We start from the raw sequence: 25,997 nt of genomic DNA on the forward strand, positions 1-25,997 counted from the left end.
CCCAGGGAGTTAAACAAGATTTATCACAAGCACAAAGACTTTGCATGATCTCGCATTAAGCCTTTGCCTGTAACAACTACTCCCAGCCATAGATCAGCTGTGTTTGACCTTCCAGAGTCACACTTCCTGCCAAAAACTTTAAAAGGGGATAAGACACCAGCTATTTCCCAGCAGGTAAGGAAATTAAACAAAGCGCTTAGGCTTGTGCATGCCTGGGAACTGCTGGAGTGAAGCAGATCCCTTTTCAGCCAGGCTGTTTGGGTAGAAGTGCTGCCCAAAGTCATTCATGCAGCTTCACACCTCCAGGAGCACTGGTTGCTGCTGCTTTGCATCCATGCATGCTCTTCCAGCTGGGAGGAACATGGGGAGGTGCTGGGAGCAGAGCTCTGGAGCTCAGGGTCAATTCCCTGCTCCAGCCCTAGCCTGCCCTGTTAACAAAACCTCCGGCAGTCCCAGGGCTGCTGGAGGAGGGGAGGAATGGAAAAGAGGGGTCAGAGGAAGAGGGCAACAGGGGTACTTCATGGCAGGCTTAATTCACAGTGGGGAAAACACAAGGCACATGGGATATACTGGATAATGCTGATTAACCCACCCTGAGGCAGAGGAAGAAACAGACAGAAAAGCCCAGATGTGCCTGTTTGACACATCACAGATGCTCTTTGCACTGGACCTAATACTCAAGAAACAGCAGCAGCACCAGGCAGGGAGAGGAGGCCCCCAAGGGACTGTCCTGGAGTCTGTGGGATTACGTGTCAGCTCCAGTGGGGATGGGGCAGGCTGTGAGGCACTTCTGGACAGGCAGAGCACTGGTCAGATCTGTTTAGGATTCCTGAACTCAGAGAAACTCTGCAAATTGGCACTGGTTGAGCACCTGACCTCGGTTACTCTCTGCAGCAAGGTGCTTTGGGAGGGATTCCTGCTCCATGTTACACACACAAATGCAAAGCCATATTTGTGAGACAAGAGCACAGCGTGTCCTGAGGACAGAGAGCCGGGACAGCACGGAGACTCCCAGTCACTGCTGGCACCCACTGGAGCCTTTCATGTTCCCTTCTGATTTTTTTATTTAAGAAGTGCCTTTCATGCAGTATGTGCAGAGCTCGTGGTGCTGCACGTACAGCCAGTTCCCCTGTGCCAGGCTTGGCTTCCCTCCGCCCCCACATTCCCTGGCTTCATCTTCCCCTGCTCTTCCCAAAACTTCACCCATTACTGACCAGCACCATGCAGGGAAGAGAAGCCCCTTAACAGCCAGAGCTGGGGAGGGTTTGCTGGCAGCTACCACCGCTCACAGCTGCAGCCACGGGGAGCCCAGCCCTGGGATGACGCTCCCGAACGAGGGACACGACGTCAGGATGTGCTGGCAGAAACACCAGGCTCAGGACAGGGCTGCACAGGAGGAAGAGAGAAACCTGCTGGAAAATTCTCACTGGTCCTGTCAAGGGGAGCTCTGAGCAGATGGACCCAATCTCCCTCAATTTCTTCTTTTCCAGTGGGATGCCTACACATCTCCCTCCTCTCCATGCTGATCCCTCTGAGGATGGATTCGATTCCTAAGTCTTGATTTAAGGCAAATTTAGGGTACTTTTAAACTAATAAGCAAGAGCCTATTTTCTAGCCCTGAAGCAGCTGGCATGATGCACACAGATAAATTCTCCTCCTCAAAACAGTGTGGGTCTCATCCATCCTAACTCCTGCAACACTCCTGGTCTGGAGAGGGCTGGCAGGCACATGAAGTGATGGCTCAGCAGCCTGGTTTTCCATGGAAAAAACCCAGCAAAATAAAGCTTCTGGCAAATGTTTCCACTGAAATGGTGATGCTGGAATGGGGCTCTTAAATAATTTGTGGATAATGTTCTGAAACATGTATTTCTTCAAAGTAAATAAAAACAATCCCCAGTTATCTGAAAATCCAGAACCCAAAAAGATTTTAATCCAAGTTGCCTTGCTCTTTTGCTGGCCACCAAAAACCTGGAAGGGGATTTCCACTGAAAAAGTTTATGGGGGAAAAAAAAAAAAAAAATTGACTTTGCATAAGGTTTTTCAGGGACACAGAGTGAAGACATTTTCTGCCCAGAAGGAGCAAAAATAGCTAAATCTTCCCCAGAACATCTACCTCCCTTTCCAGTGTGCTTGTGCCAATAACATACAGTTTTATTATTTTCCACTGCTGTTTACATGGCAGAGTCAGCAGAAAAACACGAGACATCTCAGAAACATGGAGAACATGACACTGAACTGCCTTGTATTATAAAGACATTTTAAATCTCCTTTTAAATGTGGTTTCAAGAGAAAAGCTGAACTGAGTTAAAATCCTCTTTTGGTGGCAACCACTTTGGTGACAGCAGAAGGAAAACACTGAAATGCCTTGTGACTGCAAATGAATAATAGTTTCTCCTACAGAATTCTCAGCCTCTTAGGATGCCTTTTGACTGTGCACCAAGTTCAGTGAAATCCCTGCTTCGGGAAACCAGAACAGCATCATGTCTGTCTGTCTATTCCCTGGGTTTTATGCTCCATTTGAAATGCTGCTCTCCCTTTCAGCTCACTGGAGTTTCTGCCCAGCTGCTGGATCGCCCACTTCTGACTCAGGAGGTCAAAAATGCATCTGCTGGATTGTGAGTGCCTCCTAAGCAGAGCTTCAGTAGCTTCGTGCAGACCCCAGATAACCCTAAGAGAGGAGTGACCTTCTGTTATCATGCAGAGGGCTTGTTGAAACCTCTTTGCAAGACTGATGGTTTACATGGAAAAAGAAACAGAGCTATGACTGATGCTTGACCATATAACAGTGCCAAGGACTCTGGTTTTGGTGCATTAGCTCCTGAAAATCCCAACATTAGCACACTCTGCATCCCACAGCTGGTGCTGCCCAGTGCTCTTCCTCCATTACCTTGACTAAAGCAGCACATTATGCCCATTCCTCCACTCTGCTCTTCAAGCATTCCCTCAAAATCCATTTGTACCTCAGGCTTTCACCCTTGCAGAGCAGATATCTCACCCTCTGTCTGCCTTGTTTAAGCTCAGGGTGTTCTTAAGGCAGTGACACCTCACAGTCAGTGGTGCAGACCTGGTCAGGAACCAGCAGCTCCAAAACAGTAAGGACAGGCCAAAGCATGGCATAAAAGCTGGTAGGAAAGCCTTAACTTTGCAAGAACCCATCTTCCCACTAGCACAGCTACACATGGAATCAATTCTGCCCATCCTGCTCCGCTCACACATCAGTGCCAGCTCCCAGTGCCACAGCTCTTTGCTGGCCCACATTAACAGCCTAACACGTGCCAAGTAAAAGGGCAGCAGAGATGTTTTTCTCCAGCACAGTTTCTACTGAGACTCTGTGCTTTACCACATATTTATGTGTGCCTTTCATTCAGGGTCATCTACTGACCCTGCCAAACTCTCAGGAGCCATGAGAGCTAGGAGAAAAAAACCAACAGAAGAAGACAACCCTGGTACATCCCAGCACCAGGCCCAAAGACAGCCCTTGCACACGTGCCACCCATCCCTGGCATCAGTAAGAGCTGGGCATGGCTGCACAAGGGGTGTGTTGGACCTACCCTAGAAGAACATTTTCTGTACATCTTGTCTGAGATGCAGCAAACCACAGGATATTTTATCAAGGCAGCACAGGCTATGAAACAGAGAAGGAGCGAGTCCTTGGAGAAAAACACTCTTTTGTTGCACAGAGTTTGGAATTATTTAGTGCCATATAAGTACAAAGGATCTTTAGAGGATGAAGCTTATCTCCACATGTATTTCTGAAGGAGGGCCCCACTTTATTCAAGGCTGTCAGCTCTACAGGTGGCAAGAACCTGCATGCAAATGACAGGGATCTCTAGAAATTACCCTATAACCTGCACCCACAGACATGGCAGAGAATATTCTCTGTGTGAAACAATCATTAATCCTGCCTGTAGGTTGGAATGTGAATAATTATACCCCTGCTATACAGTCCTACATATTGCTTTACAAGTTCTGCACAAAGCACCCTACAAAATCCTACAAGGCTCTTCACACAAAAGCTCCTACACACAGCTGATCAACAGGATTTCAAAAAGCTCAGAGCATTTTAGAAAGCAAGAAAAGCATAAACTCAAGTCCAGAAAACCAAAGAGAAAACCACAAAAGGCTACAAACAAACTCCGGTCCCTGCAGGGCTGCAAGAGGAGATCAGGCATTTGCCAGCCTGGCTTCAGGGTTTCAGCACCTCTGAAGGAAAGGGATGCTTCCCTTCCCCTGGAATGTGACCACTGTAAAACACCGCACACACTCATTCCCCTGAGAAACCCCAAAAACAGCTACCACAGATGTCACTTCACTAACAAGCACAGGGACATGTATTTGGTCTCTGTGTGGTAAAGCTGGTCCCAACCCAGGAGCTAAGGAGCCCAAGCCCACCTGGGAAAGGGGGACAGATACTGAGAGAACAACAGCATGCGGTTAAAGGAATAGCCAAAGGTTCCAAACAGCCTTGGCTTTCTATAGATTCTCATTCTTCACTTTGATAAAGCTCAGTGGCATCAAATTCTCTGGAAATTTTTGTCACTACATTTCCCACCCCCAAATTACACCCCAGGTCCCCCGTTCTCTTCACTTTTGTGCTCAAAGGGACTCTGCTCAGCACAACCTTGCCCAGCCTGCAGAGTCTCTTCCTCAGGCTGAGGACAAGCAGCAACTGCACTGAATTATTGTGGGGGCCATCAGGGTGGCCATCCAGATTGTAACACACAGAGGATTGTGACAAACAAAGAGGAAGGGGGCGGTGGCCATGTAGAAATAGCACAAAACACCCCACAGAGCGTTGCATTTCACTGACCTGTCGAATACTTGCGCGTCCTCTCGGAGTCTTTGTACAGGGACCCCATGATATCACCCATGGATCTGGAGATCCTCATTTCATGCTGCTTGCTGTTGTTCGGCTGCAGGAGCTGGTAATCAGACAAAGGGAATGATCAGGCTTGGCCAGAGCCCTGTGGACACACGATGTGAAACCCTGTATTTGGCTCCCCGTGACCCTATTACCCAAGAACTATAAAAACAAAAAAAAAAAAAAGAAAGAAAGAAAGAAGACATGCACGTAATCTAGAGCGATCCAAAAACCATTCACAAACAATTCACATCTGTTAATAAAACACTCTAATAAGACTAAGCTCCCACTGATAATGGCAAATACAGATATTTGACATAAAAGACTGTTCCTGTACTGCATCATCTCCAGATAGATACAGAGACTGATCACTGAACTGAAAACACTGCAAATCCCAAAATCAGCACCACTCCTCCATGCTCCCTAGACTCCAGGGGCAGCCTAGGCACTGCAGAGGTTCCTCTGTAAGAGGGCAGAGGAACAGAGAGTGGAAGGTCAGGGAAGATAGGTAAGGGAAGAGCAAAAAAATGCATATCCAGCTGGTAGCTTGGTAGTGACCAGGTTTTACCAAGATACTAAGACCACCTAAGATCACGAGCCGTGATTTTGTGATAATTTAATGTATGACCTCGGAGCCGTGTGTTCTCACCCACAGGAGCATGGCCACGTGCTGCTGGAAGAGATGGGCCTGCTCTCAAAGGCAGGCAGGAATCTACCTGGCTCCTCTGCTCTCAGCAGCTGACTTGCAATACTGCTGTGTTCCTACAGATTGCCCCATTCCCACACAGGGTTTAGGAAACCCCAACTGATGGCTCAGTTTCCCCCTGGCACTCTGGTCCCTGCACTTTCCAAGCCTCTCAAAAGGAGTGGAGAAGCTCCATGGGCTGTGAGCACGAGCAGTAGCACACGGGTAAGCACTGAGTTTCAAGACGCCCAGTCTCTCCAGCACTTCTAGGAAATAAACAGAAGAAACAGAGTTGCAACATCTACAAATCCCTTGCTTTGCAGCCTGTGCTTGGGGCAGCACGACATGTGCTTTGGCAAGACACTCTGTGCAAGTGAGGTCAAGCTAACAGGCTTAACTGCAAAACCACTGAGCTCAGGAAAAACTAATAAATAAATAAAGATGGAAAAAACCCAGACAGTTCTGCATGAGACCAAAGGATTCTCTGGTTTGCTCTTCCCAGCATTTAGCACTGCCAGCAGCACGTGGAGGGAACAGTCCCCATGCTGCCACCCAGCATGGCAAGGGCCAGGGCATCACCTTGAGTACAGACCAGAGGTGACAAAGGAATGGTGGAAGCACCTCTAGGAAGAAAGCACAAAGGGTTCTCTCAGGGTTTAACCTCGTTTGAGGGTCAGTCTGGTATTTAAGCCTTCACAGGATGCAGGAGGAGCTGGAGGGAGCTGAGCTCAGCCTCTGGGCTACTATCACAGGAAGATTTCCAAGTAGCTGAGCCAGAGCAGGGCTGACCCCCCTCACAACCAGCTTGCCCTCTGCTCTGCACCGTCAGGAGACTCTTTTCCACTCCCCAACACAATAACAAGGCATCTGATTCCGGACACAAAAGAGCAGAGAAGGTGAAGGGCTCACATTCGCTTTCTTTGGAGCGCTCACAAGGATCCGCAGGCTCTTCAGGGAAGGGCTCAGCTCCAACTGTTCCATTGCTTTGTCCAAATCTTCCTGGGATTTCAGTGGGATCAGGAGCTGGGAAGGATTAAACAAATACCAGAGAATGGCAATGTCACACTTTTGGGTAAATAGAAGGAGCCAGATTCTTACAGGGAGCAGCTTGGGAACTGGGGGACGAGGGAGGGACCCAAGCAGGTGATGGAAAACGGAGCCCCCGCGCTCTCCAGCTTGCCGAGCTCTAACATTTTCTTCCAAGACCTCATCTACCGAGGAACAGATGCAAAAAAAATCACAACAAACAACATCTGCAAGGAGAAAGCTTAAAGGTCACACCAGCAATCCAGCTAGTGGGAAAAAGAGAGGGCTGGGATGAAACCTTGGGCCTGCTGCCTGCTACTCTGGGGCTGCTCTGATTCTGCAGGCAGGACCTGCTGCTACCGAGCCCCAAAACAACCCCACACATTCTTCTTGGGTTGATGGTCATGCAGTGGTGCTCCAAGACACCAGTGAGTTACACCCAAGGATTTACTCTGGCAGATGCTTTGTGCCCTTCCCTACTGCTGCAGCCCGTGTTCCTGCACACTGACACAGCTCCCTAGTGCCTGGCCATCAGGTGAAACCAGGGAACATCCCACAAATAAGAGTCTTTTCCTTTTGATGTGAAAGGTGTGCATTGCTCTCCCTCCAAGAACCACTTCTTTCACTCCCAGCAGAACAAATTCAGCTTCTGCTCTTGGTAAGAACAGAGAACTACACAGTGCTGTGTCTGTCAGGCAGCAAGAAGTCCTGATGTTTTCCTGGGAAATGGCAGACTGTTGCCCTCATACTTTCACAGGGAATCTGACCCTCTCAACACTGCTGTGTGGTGTACCATGTCCTGCAGACAGCCTGCAAAGCCTCCAATGCCCCACACAGCTGCACTTCAGAGGAGCTCCATGGCCTTCTGTTGCCCTGGGCTAAGATTAAAAGCACAACTTCTTGCCCCTCATTCTGGGATATTCTGCCTAATCGCACACCAAACAGGCCTCGGCCCCTGCAGGTTGCCTCGGGCACTGAATCCGGCCAACACAGCACATGTTATTCTCATGCCTGTGCCAAAGTACACGGTAATTCCACTGACCAAAGGCACCGAGCAGCCACAGCTCCCAGCAGGCTCTCACTGGTCTTACTGGGAGCCACAGTTTCCCAGAACTCCCGAAAAGTGGGTGATCAGGGCTCCTGCCACCAGCCACAGCAAATCCACCTCAGAGCAGCTGCCACACACAATGACACTCACAAGCCAACTGGGACAGCCTTTTGATCCCAGGGTGTTGCCAAGGGTTTGGCTGTTGGCCAGTAGGCAAATACACCTCAGACTGTGCTCCTGGCCTTATAGCCAAGAAGGCCAGTGATATCCTGGGGTGCATTGGGAACGGCATTCCCAGCAGGTCAGGGAGGGGATCCTGCCCCTCTGCTCAGACCTGTGAGGCATATCTGGAGTGCTGTGCCCAGTTCTGGACTTCTCAGGACAGGAGGAACACGGAGCTCCTGGAGTGGGTCCAGCAGAGGCTACAAGAAAAATTAAGGGACTGGAGCATCTCTCTTACAAGGAAAAGCTGAGGAAGCTGGGGCTGTTCAGCCTTCAGAGGAGACACTGAGAGGGGACATCACCAAGGTCTGTCCGTGTCTGCAGGGAGGGCTCAGAGCACAGACCAGGCCCTGCTTTGTAGGGCCCAGCAAGGGTACCAGAGGAATGGGCAGGAACTGATGCTCAGGAAATTCCACCTGAACATGAGGAAGAACTTCTTTGTGCAGTGACTGAGCACTAGACAGATTGGGTCTGTCTAGAGGGTGAGGAGCCTCCTCACTGGGATATTCCAGAGCTGTCTGGGCATAATCCTGTGCCATGTGCTTCTCTCTCTTCTTGACCCTACTTAAGAAGGGAGGCTGGACCGGATGACCGACTGTGGTGCCTTCCAACCTGACCCATTCTGTGATGTCCTCTCATCCTTCATTCATATTTGAATGAACAACCTGTGTTCCCTGCAGATATCAGACAAAGATGATACTCAATACATCTCCCAAATGCAGTGCTCAGCCTACTCCCTTAAGAGGTGGAGAGGTTCCATTGGGGAGCCCTCTTTAAGTTCACAAAGGCTCCACAGCAAGGTTCTGCCTCAAGCAGACAAGGCTCCTCCCCTACACTCACCCCGACAGAACTGAGAATGGTGGAGAGCTGCTCTCCCTTGTTTCACCACCAAGTAGAACTTGACTCTGAACTCTAAGCACAGCCCCACTGCCCACCCATCCTTTTACTGAGCTCCTCACAAGTGTTCAGAGCGATCCCCCAGCTGCTGCTCCAAACAGAATGTTTTATAAGGTCACCCCATCTCTCTCCAAGATCACAACATGAACATGTTTGTGTGCCTCCTTCAGAGGAGCCAAAAACAGGGAGAAATTGCCCTCTTGTAAAAGGGACTGGAGCCAGTATTTAGCTTGGCTTTACCTATTACCCACATCTGGCAAGAAAATTCTGCTCCAGTTGGCTTCCAGACTGTGGCACATATGGGTATGAGGAACAGCCATCTGCTAGTCAATGCAGACTCATGCAGAACCATGGAAGTAATTGCCAGGATGGATTTCCAGCAACCAGGTTTATTTGATCTAAAGACTGAGTAGCCTCGATTAACAGCAAAGTTTACCTACAGAGAAGTTGCACTAAATAGAGCTTATTAGATTTTTTTTTCCTGCTTTTAAATGGTATCATCCCCTTAGTGGGGGACTTGATGTCTCTCCACTGCAGGTTGAGAAAGTGAGAGCAAAGGCTGAGGTTTCACCAACTGCAGCAGCGCTGCCAGACCTCACTCCGTAAGACACCGCAGAAAGCCAAAGAATTGTAGGAAACAGGGTTGGGGAAAAATCTGAGAGGTCAATTAGTTCATCTTCCTGCCCAATGCAGGACCAACTGGCATCAACAATTCTCGACAAATGTTTGTTAAATATGCTTTTATCTCCTCCTTCCCCCCCATAATGGTGCCTCTACCATTTCCCCAGGCTTTAACTCTCCCTAAGATCCAGATCAATGCTGAGGGCAGCCTCGGAGGAGACATCGGGAGGTCAGAGGAGAAGTGGTGGCACATCGAGGTTCAGGGAACTTCTGCCCAAGGTCACATCACAAGTTGGTGTCTGTGCTGCCCCTGGCCAGGCCAGGTTTTGCTGTCCCACTCCTCAGAAAGCCCAGCCTAGAACTAACACAGATGTGCTCCATGGGGGACACCCATGGCCAGGCCCTGCTCTTATCTACACCAGCCCCAGCCTGCTGATTCCGTGGTCCCACCAGGATGTGATTCATGCATGCCCCTGCTCCACCCAGCTGGCATGCTCATCTCACTGCTCCTGGCTTCAGGACTCCTCCTTCACCAGGACGGGGACTGCCACTCGGTGAGATTTTGCAGGGGCTTGCTGACCTCGGTGTAAATTTAGTCTACAAGGTGCCACAACAAGAGAGATGTCTGATGGCAGCAAAGAATTACTGCACAGTTCCCTTGGAGCATAAAGACAGGATGAAATATTTAACTGCAATGAGTCTGTGGTCACGTTCCCTCTGAGACTTGTAGCCATGACACCCCAAACCCTGACCCAGGAGTCAGATGCTGGAGTGTCACCACATGGACACGTAGGCTATGTCCCCAAAGATCCCTCTTGTCTGTTTATAGTGTTTCCACAACGACAACCCTGAATTACTACTTCTCAGACATCTTCCCAAAGCTGTGGGTTCTCACGAGATGGAAATTTTATGTATAAGAAAACAAAGCATTGGAAGTCACCCCCTACTCTAAGAAGTCAGGAGTACCCAAAGGCCTGCTCATGGCCCTGCTATGTGCTGTGCACATGCCCAGAAAGACAGTCTCTAACATGGCATAAAAGGCATTATTTAAGCTTCTGTTTGCTGTTGTTGGAAAGAAATCCTCCTCCAGTGGGAAGAAACCTGGAATGAAATGAGTCATTCCTGGAGAATTCAATGGCAGGCTTTTCCTGGGAGGGCTGTCAAAGATTAGAAACCTGACTGCATTCAAAGTCAAAACCCAGTGGACACTTTGGTATCATGAAGTACCTATCGTAAAAGAATAGGAACTTTCTTTGTGGAGCAGATCTCTATTGAAACAGAAGGGAGAAAATAATACATGGGGGAAAAAAAGAAGAAAGCTCTCTTCAGGACCTCTCTCCCCATTCATACTTTGATTAAAGGCTGCAGGTCATCTGCAATTAATACTTGAACAAGCCAGCTGTCAGGACAGATCCAAAATGATCTGTGTTTAAAAGACCACCTCTTTGCCATTTGGCCCTCTCCTCCTTCCCAAAGCCAAACTCACCCTGAGAGTCCAGTGGCTCCAGATGCCTCACAAGAAAACACTGAGCACACCAAAACAGATGCCAAGGATTTCCCCCTTCTGCTAACAGCCCTCAGCAGGACCCTCCTTTCACACACAGTGCTGGGCTCAAAGAGAAAGTGGGAAAAACACAGAGGCCTATGTGATAAATGATGGAGGAGAAAGCTCTTCAAGCCTTAAAATGCAAGGATTGCAGCGGGAGGCTTTCTTGGCTGCTTTTATGTGGCCACAGGAGCTGCTGGAGGAACGCTCAGTGATGCACATTTCACTGCAGGCCCGGCCACAAGAATGTGCACATCGTGCTGAGGCTTGGGTGAGACAAAGTCAGTGCTGGATAAAAGAACACTGTGTGAGCAGCACTGTCCCTCCTGCTCTGCACTTCACACTCCCAGCGACTGCTCCCAAGGTGGGAAGACTTCACAGCCCTGAGTGAGGGGGATCTTTTGTTCTGGGGAAAAGACAATGTTCCTGTGCAACAGGCCCTACTTGATCTGATTTTGAAAAGGGAAAACCTGGCTTGGAGTCTGAGACTCCATCTGAGCTGTGTTCAGACAACAGCTCTGGTGCTCTCACTAGCTAGGAACCACAAAATAAGGTTATTTTTCTTCACATCCAAGTAAAAGGCAGAAGCAGGGCCTTCAGAACAAACCACTGCTCAATTCTGAAGTTGGCACCAGGCACCCTAAAGCTGCGCCTCAGCAGTAAGGAGAAGAGTACCTCATTGTTCACACAGACCAAGTCCATCGTCTGTCCAAAAGCATCCGTGACCTTCTGCACCACTTCCTTGAATTTGACTGGTCTTGGAAACTGGATAATCCTGTATACACAAACAAATACAACAACAGTCTCAGTTTAGTAGAAGCATACTGGAATTTGGGATTCGACTGACAGTGCAGAAGAAAGGACCTGTATTCCATCACAGAGCATAAAGCCTGCTCCTTGCTTTCACACTCACAGAAATGCTGCTCCTCTGCTGGGCCCAGGAGGGGACTGGACTACCCAGCAAGAATATCTACCAAATATCCTAGTGCTCCTCTCTCTAGTGTGAGGTACAGGTGGAAAGAAAGGAAGTCCAGCAGCCCTTCACTGGGGAAAACCCAGATCGGGCACCGGCCAGTGATTTATCATCTCTGTTTTCAGCAAGGGGCTCTGAATAGGGAGGAGGGCTGGGACTGGGGATGGTGCAGTTGGGCATCCTGCGACTCTCCTGTACCATCACATGCAGCACCTCTACAGGTATTTACAGCAGGTATATACAGTCTAACCCTACAATAACACTACTTTAATTTTCTTTGGCTTTAATATGCAGCTTGGACCGTCAGCCTGTGTCCTGCCCTGTCACAGTCACCAAGCAAAGGTGATTCCATGAAAATGTCAAGCAGGGAAGGGCGGACAAGCTTTAACTCCCAGCCCTATTTTTATGGGACCCATGCCCAAAATCTGGTTATCTTAAGTAAGTGTCATGGACTGCTAATCAAAGGACATTTCTGTAGAGTTCCAGCTCCACTGGGGTTCAGCAGGGCTCAAGAATTAACAAGAGAAAAGGATCCAAGTGTGCACCCAATGTCCCTGGTAAAAGAGGCATTTAATGACTTCCAGCTTGGAACCATTTTGCCTGCATGCAGATCCCAGGAGCTTCTTGTGGCAAATGGGATGACGAGGCAGGGCTCTTGGATATAAAAGTGTAACTGATTTTAGGGGAATGAATCCTGCTGTGAGCTCATCTGCAGCTGGCTGAAGTCAGCAGGACAGTGTTGAGGGGGAAAGGTAATTTATTCCTGTACTAATGGGGGATTGGACTGGGTACCTACCTTTTCTCTCCTTCATATTCAAACTTGATCCTGACATTTCGCTGCTGAAAGAAAAAGCAGAGAATGGTGAGGTCCCAAACTGCATCCTGGATTGACTCAGAGATCCAAAGCTGACAGGAGTTCCCAGGGAGACTCCCCTGACTCCATTAGGCATCTGTTTATCTAGGGCCAAGCTGTCTGGTGGACTCACAGACTTTGGGACACCCCACACTGCTGAGGAATGTGCTTGTCAAAAAATAAGTTCTTCTATAAGCAAGAAGATACACACCTGTACAACTGTTTTAGTCAAATGCATTCATAAAGTGAAAAATTGTGAATGTCCTGAGCTCACTTGGGAGCAAGGCACTATTATCAAAGCGGCCAACATGTTATGTGTCTGATGCCTGTCCACCTTCAGCATTTCCCATGGTTTCACCCCAGTACTTTTCTATTAGAAACCCAAAAAAACAAAGCTCAGAGGGTATTTACTATAATACAGGAATACTTGGGGCAAAGAATTAAGAAGTAAAGGCAAGCACTCTCTAATGCAAGTGGAGACAGTCTAGGATTTTAAAGCCAACAGTGCTAAGATGGTTGTAGGGCTGGTTGCTATTTTGTTAGAACCTACAAAATGCAAAGTGCATCAGGCCCAATACACAGCAAATGCCCACCCTGAACTGACCCATTGCTCACCTCAAGAGAAACCACAACATTTGCCCAAAGAAGAGCCAGCGGAGACACAGGCACACTGGGCACACAGCTGTGCAGGGACCAGTAAAAGCCACTTCTCCCATCCTCTATTTGTGCATATTTAGCAGCAATCAAGACCACAAGGAGCCTTTTCATTCCTTCAGCTTCTCAGACCAAGTCTGAGCCAAACATCCCTCTAGCATCCCTTAGATCATTCCAGGACTTTCTGATGGTCTCCAACACAGATCAAAACCCTCTTTACTTCCCAGACCAGGTCTAGTCACCCCACTTAACCAGCATTTTATCCCCCACAGTGCCCACAAGCCTCTTCAAACAGTTCTCTTCCCATAGAGAGAGAAGTATTGGCCACCTCCCTCCGAGGTGTAACCCCAGGGAGGGCTCGGTCCCGCGCCGCCGGCATCTCACAGGGATAACTCCCAACTGGGTGGGTGACAGCCCTTCCTGAGCACAGGACTTATCTCTGGGCCTGGGCTGCCAGCATGTGAAGGCACACTTTCCATCCTCTCAGAGGGAAAGCAGAGCTGCAATGAAACAGCTTTGTTCCTAATGAGGAAAACGAGCTGGACGGGCGCCCTTCGGTTTATTTTTAAACTGACAGCTCCTCGAGTTCTGCAAACACCCACCGAAATTCAGGAAGTCAAGGCTGGAGGCGATTCTGTTGAAAAGCTTAAACAGATTCAGGGTAAACACGTTGGATCACCCAAAACGCATCCTTGTTATCTCTGCCCGTGGCATTTTCTGTGTTTTCGGAAGGGCTGGGAAGAACCAGTGCTGGGACAGTCACCAAATGGGGCACTCCAGCAGTGATACAGGCCTGTGCTAAACAGGCACTTACATCACCTCAGTGGCTATAGCCAGTTCCCCAGACCCACAAAGTTTGGACAGTCTCCAGGTTTATTTCCAGAACCAGGCCCAACTTGTAAAAATACCAGATTAATTCTAAACCAGTCCAAAATTCAAAAGGAGAAGAGATGACCATAACCAACCTAGTGCTGAAGGTACAAGTCATTCTGCAGAGACAGGCAAATACAGGTGGGGTTGCCACCTTGGATTACCTGGGTTGGAAAAGAAAAGATATAGGCTCTTTTATGCCAATTTTTATTTGCACATGCCTCTCTGAGCAGGCCTAGCTGGTTCATCCCTCCTGGATGCTGGCAATAAATTGGCCAGTGTAGGTTCACTGACTGTAACACCACAAAACCCTTCTCTAAAGAAAGGGAGAAAAAAAATCAGGGCAAGGAACTTTTGAGGTTTCTCCTTACAAAGGAGCAGGACGTGGAAGGGGAAGAGCTCACACAGCTCTGGCCTCACTGCAGGAAACCTTTCAAAACACAGGTTTCACTTTCAGCACAGCCCCAAATGCTGCACCGAGCTGGGATGTAGCACACGCTGCCTGGTTGTGCTGAGCATCACAGATTTCACAGACAAACAAGTTTGGAAAAACAGCTTGTGGCTGGAAGATGTCAGAACACTTGTCTAAAGCTCCAGAGAGAGAAGAAAATGAAAAAAAAAAAAAAAAGAGCCACAACCCTGCTGCATCCTTTTCTTCTACATCAACAACAAGGCTAATGTGCCATGGCCCGATGCCAGCAGAAGGACGCCAGCTGCCCCACACTGCTCTGCTCCTCAGAAGAGCCACAAACACACTGACTGCAACAGGGAAATGAAAACCCACTTCATTACTTAATTTGATAACATTTTTCTTCAGTATAAAGCACATTAACCTCTTGCCTCCCTCAAGGAAAGCAAGACCTTTAGCTAGCAAGCGTTTGGAAGATGGATAAATTAATATTTATCAGTCTGAGAAGTTGATTACAGTTTAATTTTTCAGACTTCCCTTGTCTTGCTGATATTTTTAACCCACAGCTCAAGCTGAATTCATCACTGCTATCAGCAACAAATACTTTTTTTCTTTTAAAGAAAAAAAAAAAGAGTGGGCAGTGCCCAAAGTACTAGGAAATCTCAAGGGATGCAAAGCACTTCCTAAATGCTGGAGCAGGCTGTGATTTCTAACACCCATGGAAGTCTGGTTTGGAGCAACTGGTTTAAGATTACACAGGGAGCCTGGGGCACTGCCAAGAGCTGGAGCAGAACCTCATGTGAGTCTGCACCCAGACTCAAATGAACAATCAGGGGGAATGCAGGACCAGCACCTTCTCTGTCAGGAACTCCACACAGTGTGCAAATGTCGAGGTGGAAGAAGTGTGGGTGGTAGAGGCTGCTGGGCCCTACTCACTTCTGCAATCTTGTGAGGAATGTGACTCCCCCTTGCACAAGCCAGGTGTATTATTTACTGTCCCTCCCATCAGGTGTCACATGAGGTCAAGGGCAGCCCTGTTCTCCTTCAACCAAGAGGTCCTTACTGGATGTAGGAGAACAAGCTGTGACATCCAAAGGCCTGTGTTAAAATACAGTGCAGCAGAGCAGTAAGGCCAGTCACAGGCACCAGCCTTAAACCCTGAGCTCTGGCAGAGCACTTAAACAACATTTTCATCAGCACTGTGAGAGTTCAGGCAGGTAATGGAGCAAGCAAGGGAAACCGAGGCACAAAGGCAGGAGGGGCTTTGGATAAGGGTATGAAGAGAGAGCCCAGCCTAGGGAGAAGAAGGCTCCATGGAGACCTTATTGCAGCATTTCAATGTATAAAAGGGGCTTTATAAGATGGAGAGAGACTTTTTACCTGGTCCAGTAGTGACTGGATGAGGGCAACAGTTTTCAACAGCAAGAGGCTAGACTGAGGTTGGATATAAGGAAGAAATTTTCTGCTCTTGGGTTGATCAGACACTGGAATAGGTTGCCCAGAAAAGCTGTGGATGCCCCATCCCTGGAAGCGTTCAAGGTCGGGTTGGACTGAGCAACCTGGTCTAGTGACAGATGTCCCTGCCCACAGCAGACAGGCTGGATTTTAACAGCTTCCCAGCCCAAACCATTCTGTGATTCACTCTCTGAAGCAGAACAGTGGTAGAGAGAGGCACAGAACTGAGGTGCTTGGCCTCCTGGGCTGTATGTACTGAGCAGCTTTCCCTCTCCGTGTGCGTTTCCGTACGACGCGGGGCACGCAGGAGCCCACGGCCCGGCTGGCGCCTGCAGACCCTGCTGCGACGCAAACAAAACCAGCGACAGCCCTGACAGGAAATACCACAGTCATTCCCTTCATTTCTACAAGAATTTCTTCTCCAAAATACTTGTCCCGGCATTTCCTCCAGCCCTGCTAACAAATGGTATTTTACTCTTTCTTGCCATATTCCTCTGAAAGGAAAAAGCAAATCCACTGCCGTGGCCACAAACCCACTGCCATCTTTCCAGGCTTTCCTTGAGGTATTTTTAGCTCTTTCCTCAAAACTTCTGATTCCACGGAGAAAAGACCACAACTGCCAAGCCTCAGAGAGAGAATTCAATGGGAATTTGAAGACAAAAGGGGCAACTTTGCCTCTTGGCTGGGGACCACATACCCCAGCGGGCTTGGCCAAGCTCCGTCCCTCAGAGCTGGAGCAACAGCCCTGTGTGCTGGTTTAGATTAAGGAAAACGTTGGAAAAGAATGGAAAAAGTGTTTCCAAACGAGGTGAATCATGATCTTATACAGAGATCCCTGAAGAGCTGACTGCTGTTTGTAATAAAAGCACACACAGAGAGCAGGAAAACAAGCTGTTAGTCCTAAAATGGAAGTGGCTCTGGAGGAGCAGAAGGTGCTAAGAACCCTCTCTGCTGAACAGCCAGGGGGTTGCTCAAACTGGGGTTCAAGTCCAAGCTGAGCAGTGCCCATGGAGAAGGCTAATGGCAGAGGCAGGTAGGGAGCCAGAAGAGGAGCCAGCCCTGCCAGCCCTTCCATGCCTGTGTCACCAAAACAACTAAAACTGCCACTCTGGAAAATCCCAGACCAGCACAAATTCAAAGATTCTCTCCATCATGTCCTCTCCTCCTCCTAAACTCAGCTGCCATCAGAAACAGCATTCTGTGCAGACCCCACCTCTGTGGCTTGCTTTAAAGCTGCTCCTGTCAAATCCAACCAGAGGACAGCTTTGCCCATGCTGAGACATCACAGGGATGGGGCTTTTGGAGCATTTTTTCAACCCAAATCCACAGTTCCCTCACAAACCAGCTGGGACAAAGCCTCTGACTTCAGCATAAACCCCTCTGTGGTCAAGAAAAGTCATCACAAGGGGCTTCCTATTCCCTTTGGTGCTGGTCCAAGAGGGGCTCATTCCGGCCTTACTCAGATCCACCCACGAGACCCCAGGCACTTATTTTTCCTCAGTTTCCCCCTTGGGTAATACAGGGGCAATGAAATACACTCACTTTTGCGTGCCACAGGGTAATCAGAGGGATAATTTTCACTTCTCTTATTTTCTACTTGCTGGATTAGGAAACACTGAGAAAACCCCGCAGAGCCATGCAGGCATTAGTGCTCGAGTTACTCCCTTTGTACAAAGCCACAAAGCGGTGGGATTCCTCCTCAGCTCCTGGCACTGGCTAAGAGGAATCAGCACCACAGGGCCAGGCTGGGGGGACTCCTACACTTCCCCAAGGTGCAGGTTGTTTGCATCAGCCCTGTGCTCGCCCCTGCCCTCAGCAGCAGGACGTTCCTTACACGCCAGACAGCTGGAGCGCGGCCCCAGACCGCAAGAGGAGATGACTAATCCACGTCATTGGGAATTATCTGCACAGAACCCCCACGCACACCGGGTTATTCAGCAATCAGACAGAAAGGAGTTTGTCTGGCATTGCCCCCTTCTCATTTCAGGGGTGGAAAGCACGATATATCCCAGTCCCCCTGGATTCTTGCAGCTTGCTTTCCTCTGAAAGCAAGTCCAGCACCTGAGCAGCTCAGAGGGCAGTGGAAAGATGATGTCTAGAAGGGTCACTGCTGCCTGTTACAGACATTTCTGTTTCAGACAGCAGCAGAAATCACAGGCTTCAAAATGTTTATCTAAAACCACCCACCTGACAGGGAATAGCTTTTATCCAGCTGGATTTCTCATTGGTATCACCCTCTTCGCATCCAAGTCAGCTCCACACGCAGACATGGGAAAGCCTCTTAAGTCCTTGCGACTTCCCTGCCTTTGCCATCTCCAGCAAAGGCTCTCCCAGTCAGTGCTGCTCCCCAGGTGGGGAAATCCCTGCAGATTCCCATCTTCCCCCATCCACATCATATTCCCCAAATACAAAACAGGTGATAAAGCCTAACTCCTTTTTCAGGCTGCTCAAAGACCCACAGAGAGCCCTACAAAATGAGCTGTATTTTACCAGAGTTATGAGCAAGCCTTGTCTTGCATCCAGCTTGCCAAATAGAAGAGAGTCCAGAGGTAATTTACTAGAAGAACAACTTTTTAGGACAGTCTGACATTTGATGTAAGTGGAGAAACATTTCTTACAAATATTTAATTGCCGTGGGAGAACTTGCCATCATGATTAAGGTGGCAGAGGAGTTGCTGGCTGTCATCGGCTGTGACAGAGGCCCACTGACAACCAGCTTCATGCTGCCAGTTGCCAAGTGCTATTTATAGAAATGAATGTATGTGCACAGAAATAGATACAAAATAAATGCTAATTTAATTGCTCTTTTCTCCCTCCATCCTTTTGTTCAGGATTTCTTAATTATTTGGGGTTTCCATTCTTATTCTTTAATGCAGATCTTCATTCTTCTGTTTCCTCTATCCCCTCTTAAGAGATATTTTTATAAACAAACTCCTTTGTTCAGTCCAAGAGATAGCCTGAAAGGACTCCTTCCAGCCATGCCAGAGGATGCACAAGGAATCACGGAGTGATTAAAGGCATAACAGAGGAATACCAGTGCAGAAGTTGCTCTAGGAGCACTGTCAGAATGATCCCTCTGTTCCCAAAGAATGGCTCTGCTTTAACATGGGGAAGGAAAAGGGTGTCCATGTATGCCCCTATAATTCCCACAAGGCAGAGAGGCAGGACGATGTAGTGGCTGCCACACCTGACCAGGACTCAGGAGACTCCAGCTCAGCCATCACATCTGCTGCCAGCTGCCTGGGCAATTCAAGGGAGGAAAATCATCCACACTGTGCTGTTCTCATTTCCAGCTTGTTCTGCCATGAGGCACTGCACATCCAGAAATCCAACCTTCACCCTAAACTCGTTTGTGAGGGAAAAAAACTAAGAAAAGAAGGATTTTCATGAAATTTGCCAAAGGATGTTCATTTCTTAAGATGATCTGAAGCAAAACTATCGATATTTTGGGAAAGAAATATTTTGGAGCACACACCACCACAGGCTGTTTTCTTGTGTGGCCCAGGCCTACCAGGAATACAATCTGGCAGGATTCAAACTTCAGCTTGTGTCCAGAGAGCACTAAGGAAGCCCTCCAGGAGACAGGAATGAGATAGCACTTCAGTTGTGTTTCTCTGTGTACCAAAACACTGCAGCAAGCCACAGAGAACTGGCTAGCTAGCCAACACATTCTTATTTAACTCTGTCTTTCAGTGGAAATTTGGAACACTGACTAAAGGATTCCCATGCCTCAGAAAAAACATTTTTCCACAGAAAAAGAAATATTATTTTATTAATCTAACAACTGAACTCCCAGACCCAAGTAGCTCAACGTGAGCAGGTTGCTGCAGGGCCTCATGAGAGGCACCAACAATGAGATAACCAAGAGGACATTTTATCACCAAAATCCCCCTGTGCCTCACTCCCCCTCCAAGAAGGGAAACTGCAGGGCATCCCTCAGCCCAACCAGCCAACCTAACCACAGGGAAAAATAAAAAATAAAAAGGGAAAACCAAGTGCCAAAGGAACAACAAATCACCAGCACAATGACAGCATTTCCAAAGCAATCTCTCCCCCACATCAATTTCTGTCCTAAAAAACAAGGAAACAAAACTCCAAAAAGTGACCCAAACAAGCTGATTAAACTGAGCTGCAAACACGAACCAAGTCCCCACTAATTCCACCTCCTCTGGCCACTCCCCACGTCCCAAACTTGCCTCCCGCCATCCCGCGAGCCAGACGTGTTCCAGCCAGTCCAATTTAGTGAGGCAACAATTCAACATCCTCCAACGCCCTTCATCTCCTGGGGCCTGCTGGTCTGAACCCTCAGCTCCGGATGCGCGAGGAGAGCGGGATCCTGACCATCCACATCTCCTCCATCAGAGAGCTCTGAGCAACCCTGAGCATGCAGCTACGGCTGCTCCACTTACAGGTAAAAAGAAAAATCATGAAGGGGGAAGTGTTCCTCCAAGCATCAACGCTGTGATAAGAAGGAAAGTCTGATTCCTGCTATAATAAAAATCAAACTCAAGTGGCAGCCAACTATTCTAAAGCTGATACCAGAGCACGGCGTAACTCCACCAGTGATTTATAAATGAAGATGCAGAGTGGATGGGCTGTGGGTAGGGACTTGATTGCAAGATGTCAACTTTATGCAGATAAGAACTCAGTCAATGAGAACCACCACTTTCCTTATTTTTGACTAATTATCTGGTTAACTGTGTATGTGCTGCATTAACAGCCCAGGTCTCAAAAACAGCAGTAGGGATTTTCCCCCATTGCGCAAAACAAATGTGTAATTTAAGAGGAGCCTGAAAAGTTTTGCTACCCTGAAAGCAACCCGAGCTGGCTCAGCACGGTCCCCACCCACCACCACACACAAGATGCTGCCCTCGGAGCCATCCAAAGCTGCACAGGGTTTTCTGCTCTGCCTGCAGCTGCAGGGAGCCAGCCCCGAGTTTCTCTGGTCAGTTCTGTAAACATCTTGGACTTATTTCAGCATGAGCTGAACACAAACCCAGTGATTCAACTTGGACAGCTGCTACTGCCAGGACACACTTTGAAACAAGACATGCACACGTGTTTTCGTCTGCATATGGCTGGGAAGTCCAGAGGGATTCGGGAAGGGATTTTTCCTCTCTGCACCCAGACTTCTTTGTAGCACAAGTGCCATTAAAAAACACATGACGACAGTAAATGACAATTTGTTTTCTTCCATGCTAGGCATCGAGTAATTGCAGAGTTGACTGCAAGCTCATTCTAAACCATAGCACTAGAGGTGGAATTCCAAGTGGATTTGCTGCCATACTTCTCCAGTTGTCCTAATCTTTTTCTCCCTTTCTTTCTTGCTATTTTGACAACTGAATTCTTTCTTCACAACTTTTACGTTCGCATAACACTTGTTCCATACACAAGCAGGCTATTAAATCCACTTCAGCTATTGTATTGATGTCAGCAAACAATTTCTGACATTGCTCAAGGGACAACGTTTTTTGCTCACCAAAACAACTCTGAATGTGCAACAGGGCCAAAACCTTTGGGTTTAGGAGCATAAAGAAAAACAGCAGTAATTCATAATTAAACATTTTATATAAGAATGACATTACTCCTCCCCAAAGAGCCTGGGTGTCTACAGCTCAGAATTGGCAGCCTATCTTTCAAATATCTGAAGTAAAATATGCACGTAACAAATACTGTATTTCATTAACGCTGTCAATAGAAAACAATTGACTTATCCAAGTCCTAAAGTTGCACAGCCTGAAACAAGTTCTGCTGCTTTCAGAGCTAAACAACAGTTAGAAGTGCCTTGAGGTAAGAATTGAGATTTAAATCCAGTTTCAGGCTCAGTTGTTGTATTTGTGAATAATTTGGGGCATCACTCTTCTCTGCTTCTCTGTGATATAGGGATGCCTGTAACTTCCTTTCAGCCCTTCAAAAAGAGCTCATGAAGCTCGTAACTTGGTAAAATTATGATATTTCTGATGTGCTGAGCACCTGTTAACTTCAGTTCTAACATTTAAACTCTGCTCTGCCAGCACGGCAAGCACCAAGCCCACCTCTTTGGTCTGCTGGAGTTTGGGGTGGACTAAAGAAGCAATGCCTTACCTGTTTGTTGGAGTGGACACTGCTTTTATTCCTGTTGTTGTCCAGCAGCCCCCCACATTTGCCCAACGCTGCCAAATCCTTCATAATAGAGTGCAGAGCTTCTTCTTCATCTGCAAAAGAAGAGACGACTGAAGTGTGGAAGACAACCCTGCCCTCGGATGTGCAGAGTGAAAATATAGCACTGCAAATATAAACTTTCAGCACAAATGGATCAAAAGACACAATGTCAAGCCTTCCTATTAAGAGAGGCATTCCAAGACCACACCAGAGTCTCTTCTAGCCCATCCTGTCTTAAAAAATACAGGTTCCTACATCACAGACAAATAATGAGATCTCATTGCCCCCACCTGAAAGTGCTTGCAAGAAAGCTGGAGAGGGACTCTTGATAAGGGCATGCAGTGATAGGACACAAGCAAATGCCTTTTAATTGAAAGAGGGCAGGTTTAGATTGGATATTAGGAAGAAATTTTCCTCTGTGAGGGTGGTGAGGCCCTGATTGTCTAGAGAAGCTGTGGCTGCCCTATCCCTGGAAGTGTCCAAGGCCAGGTTGGATGGGGTTTGGAGCAACCTGGAATAGTGGAAGGTGCCCCTGCCCATGGCAGGGATCACTGCCCATGGCAGTGGATCCACTTTGTGAGGTGAAAGTTGATGCTCTACAGGACAGAAACCTTTCAGAACCTGGCAAGCTCACAGCAGCAGGTGAGGGAGCACAACACAGTTCTTCATCTCTGCCTTTCCTCTTCCTTCATTAAAGGTGGACAAGACCCACAACTGACTTGCAAAACCAGAGGCAGTGAGAAACCAGGGGAGAGACCAAGGAATCCATGAAAAGAGAGAAACTCAGCAATGCTGCATAGAAGACACTGGAAGCCTGCATGGGATTTCTGATTCTGCAGTAATGGGAGAACTTTGAGGGACCCATTGGATCTGAAACCAATCTCCTTCTTTTCAACACTTTGGCATCTGTGGCCTCTTAAAGCAGCTATAAAGGATTACACTGAAAAATACCAACTGCAAGAACTAAGAACCCTGTCAAGACTTAGGGCAGGGCACGCTCATTAGTGAAAACCCACAGCACACTCCATGTTTGTGGTACAGTCAAGGCAAGTGGGAGGCACATGCAGCTATTACTATAAAAAATACGAATACAGCTACAAATCTTGTCTGAAAATTAGTGTCTCCAGGGACAGAAACACCCCTACGCCAGGCCAGCCTGCAGATTTAACTCGAAGTCCACAAATATGTGAAAAATTACAAAAACTGTATGAAATCAGACAGGACTGGGCCCAAATACTGAGGATCTTTCCCCAAGGAGGTGTATGTCCTGGATCCTCGTGCTCAGAGACAACATCCTCTCCTCTTTTTCTGCTCCTCCTGCTGGGTTCTATCAAGATTGAAGCTATGAAAAAAAACCCAAATACATGAGAAAAAGACTCCTCGTGCGTGCTGTGCTCCCAGAGCATATTAAAGAAATAAGGAGAAAAATTGGGGGAAAATGCTTAAAATCCAGTCTCACATTTCAGAGCTCAGAAATGATCTCCAATGCCTACACCAAACTATCTGGATAAAGCCTACATTTTCCTGTAGGCAATGTGTGTATACATATTTAATATATAAACATATATCTGTACATCCATATTAGATATCTAATTGGCAAAATAATATAATTCATACCAAAGTACATTAAAATGTAATCCCTTTTGCCTTCCACATCTCCCTACTTTCTAAAAGCACGGGTGTGTTTTTCCAGAGGGGTGGCAGGGAGCACAGCCTGAAATGCTACAGGAAAAAACTCAAGACAATTTTCAGTTCTAGTTCAGGAAAAAAAAAAAAAACAACAACAAAAAAGAAACACATCAAAAGTGTCCCCACAGTTTGGGTTTGGGGTGTTTTTCTTTTGTTGTTGTTGGTTTGTTTTGGTTTGTTTTTTTTTAAAGGACCTCTGGGACAATCATAGTTTTCCACTGAAATTTTGTAGTAGGAAACTACCCAACACAAAAAAAGAAGGGAAAAAAGCTTTTTTTTTTTTTTCTTTTTTTTTTCTGTGCAGGGGGAAGGGAACAGGGGGAGGGACGAGCTAAAACAAACCCACAAAAACAAAACCCCCTTACGCCGCCCTCCAGGAATTTTCCACCAAAGCTCTAATCTCTACAGTGCCCCTCACCCCTTTCTTTTTTTTCCAGCGAGTGACAACAAAAGTTTCCTGAACTGCCTGACACAAAACACAATCTGTAATGTCACGGGCCAACAGGGCCAGCAGGCAGAGGCAGAGCCTGGCTTTGGTAGCAAAACCACCCAATTCACCGCCCCTCTCCCATCTCCAAACCTCCCTGGCCATGGCCAGCAGCATCTTCCAGGAGAGGAATCTCTGGTAAACCATCACCAGTGCCCTGGTTTATATGACATTGTCTTCCTCCTCTATCTACACAACAATTTTGCCAAAACTTTTTGTAACAGACTTCCAAGTCCACCAAACACAGGTTTAAAAATTCCTGGTGCTGCAAAGCCAGTTCATGGTAAGTCACATTTCTTAGGAAGTCAGGCTACAAATCTTTGCCAGAAGTGACTTTTTGCATCTCTCCAAATATAGCAAAGCAAGGAGAACCCACTCACTTTCAGTAACTGCTTAAATTCAGCCAGTTTCCAGAAATACCCAACCATCAACTTAATTGGCCCAGAATCAGTGGTGTAAAACTGAGCTCCAGTTGTCCTGAATAGGTACGGAAGGAAAAAAAAAAGAAAAAGCTACTTCTTGTATTTGACTGTCAAATCAGCATTCTCATTCCTCTATCTACTAAAAAAACTGATGCAAAAGAGCATTCTAAAAAGCTTTTGAGGATTTTTAACTACGAAACATGAGTGTTTGTTGTCAAAAATCTAAAATACTAAATGACACAACTGCTACAAAATAAGATAAGAAAACTTCTTCCTATACAAGCAGGAAAGGTTGTTTTCTGCTGCCAGAGGGTGAAAGATGACTTAAGCACAAGCAGAAATACAGTATTTCCTTGAACTAACATATTTCTATGTGCTTAAGTATTTTTCAACTGCTTTTAACAGTGTGTTTTTACTCTAAGAGAACTGCAATTTCAGAGAGGCAATGACCAAAGCTGTTCAAAACAAAACCCCCCACACCAGGCTCTGAAGCAACTTCTCAGCAGCAGCAGCACAATTTGCATCATCGGTTGCAAAACCGACACTTCCCAGTCCTCTTCAGGACAGCTTTGCACAGGGACTGATACTTTCCAGACTGAACCTCTTGCCCATCCTAATTACTGCTCTTGGGGTCTCCAAGCTGACTCCCAAGAAGGGTGGAGAACTTTGTTCCATGGAAATACGCAGCCAGCTCAGCCAGTGCAGTCAAAATTCAAACAAGCACTGAAGCTAACTGGATAATTAAATCCAAATGCCACTCCCAAGCCTTTCCAGCAAAAGGGGTGTCACAGGCTGCTCCTTCTCTGTTTGGCTTGGTTTGAGCCAGGAGAGGGTGAAGGATGGATGGCTCTACCAGGGACAAAATGCCAATTGTCAGGAATCCCGGGCCCAAGGGACAGGAAAAATCTTGTTCTCCTGATCCAGCCCTGGCAGGACCCAAATGTTCTTCAGCCTTGTGAGAAGGCAGCATTGAGGCTGCACAGCAAACACCTCCCCAGGCTTTGCCATGGCTCCAGAACAAAACAGCTGCGAGTTGCACAACACTGATGAAGTATCCTCGGAGCTCAGATGGACTTGGGAGCCTCCTGGAAATCTTTGTGCAACGTGAGCAGGTTCCTGCTCCTGAAGGACCTCCTGG

At 47.5% G+C, this 25,997-nt stretch overlaps 1 protein-coding gene across 3 annotated transcripts in view; it reads right to left on the reverse strand.

Annotated features, from left to right (window-relative positions):
• Positions 1–25,997, reverse strand: part of LOC116438888 (mitogen-activated protein kinase kinase kinase 3-like) — a 75,922-nt gene that overhangs the window by 19,535 nt on the left and 30,390 nt on the right. Inside the window, exons 3-7 of one of the 3 annotated variants that reach the window (XM_032098006.1) lie at positions 22,205–22,314; positions 12,676–12,716; positions 11,582–11,681; positions 6,456–6,569; positions 4,811–4,922 (exon numbers count right to left, since the gene is read on the reverse strand). In XM_032098006.1, the coding sequence (XP_031953897.1) occupies positions 4,811–4,922; positions 6,456–6,569; positions 11,582–11,681; positions 12,676–12,716; positions 22,205–22,314 (477 nt within the window). Of the gene's footprint in view, positions 1–4,810; positions 4,923–6,455; positions 6,570–11,581; positions 11,682–12,675; positions 12,720–22,204; positions 22,315–25,997 lie in introns of all 3 variants that reach the window. The other 2 variants (XM_032097938.1, XM_032098086.1) reach the window with 2 other exon arrangements.

The sequence above is a fragment of the Corvus moneduloides genome, chromosome 1 (assembly GCF_009650955.1).
Source record: "Corvus moneduloides isolate bCorMon1 chromosome 1, bCorMon1.pri, whole genome shotgun sequence".
NCBI classification, from domain to species: Eukaryota; Metazoa; Chordata; class Aves; order Passeriformes; family Corvidae; genus Corvus; species Corvus moneduloides.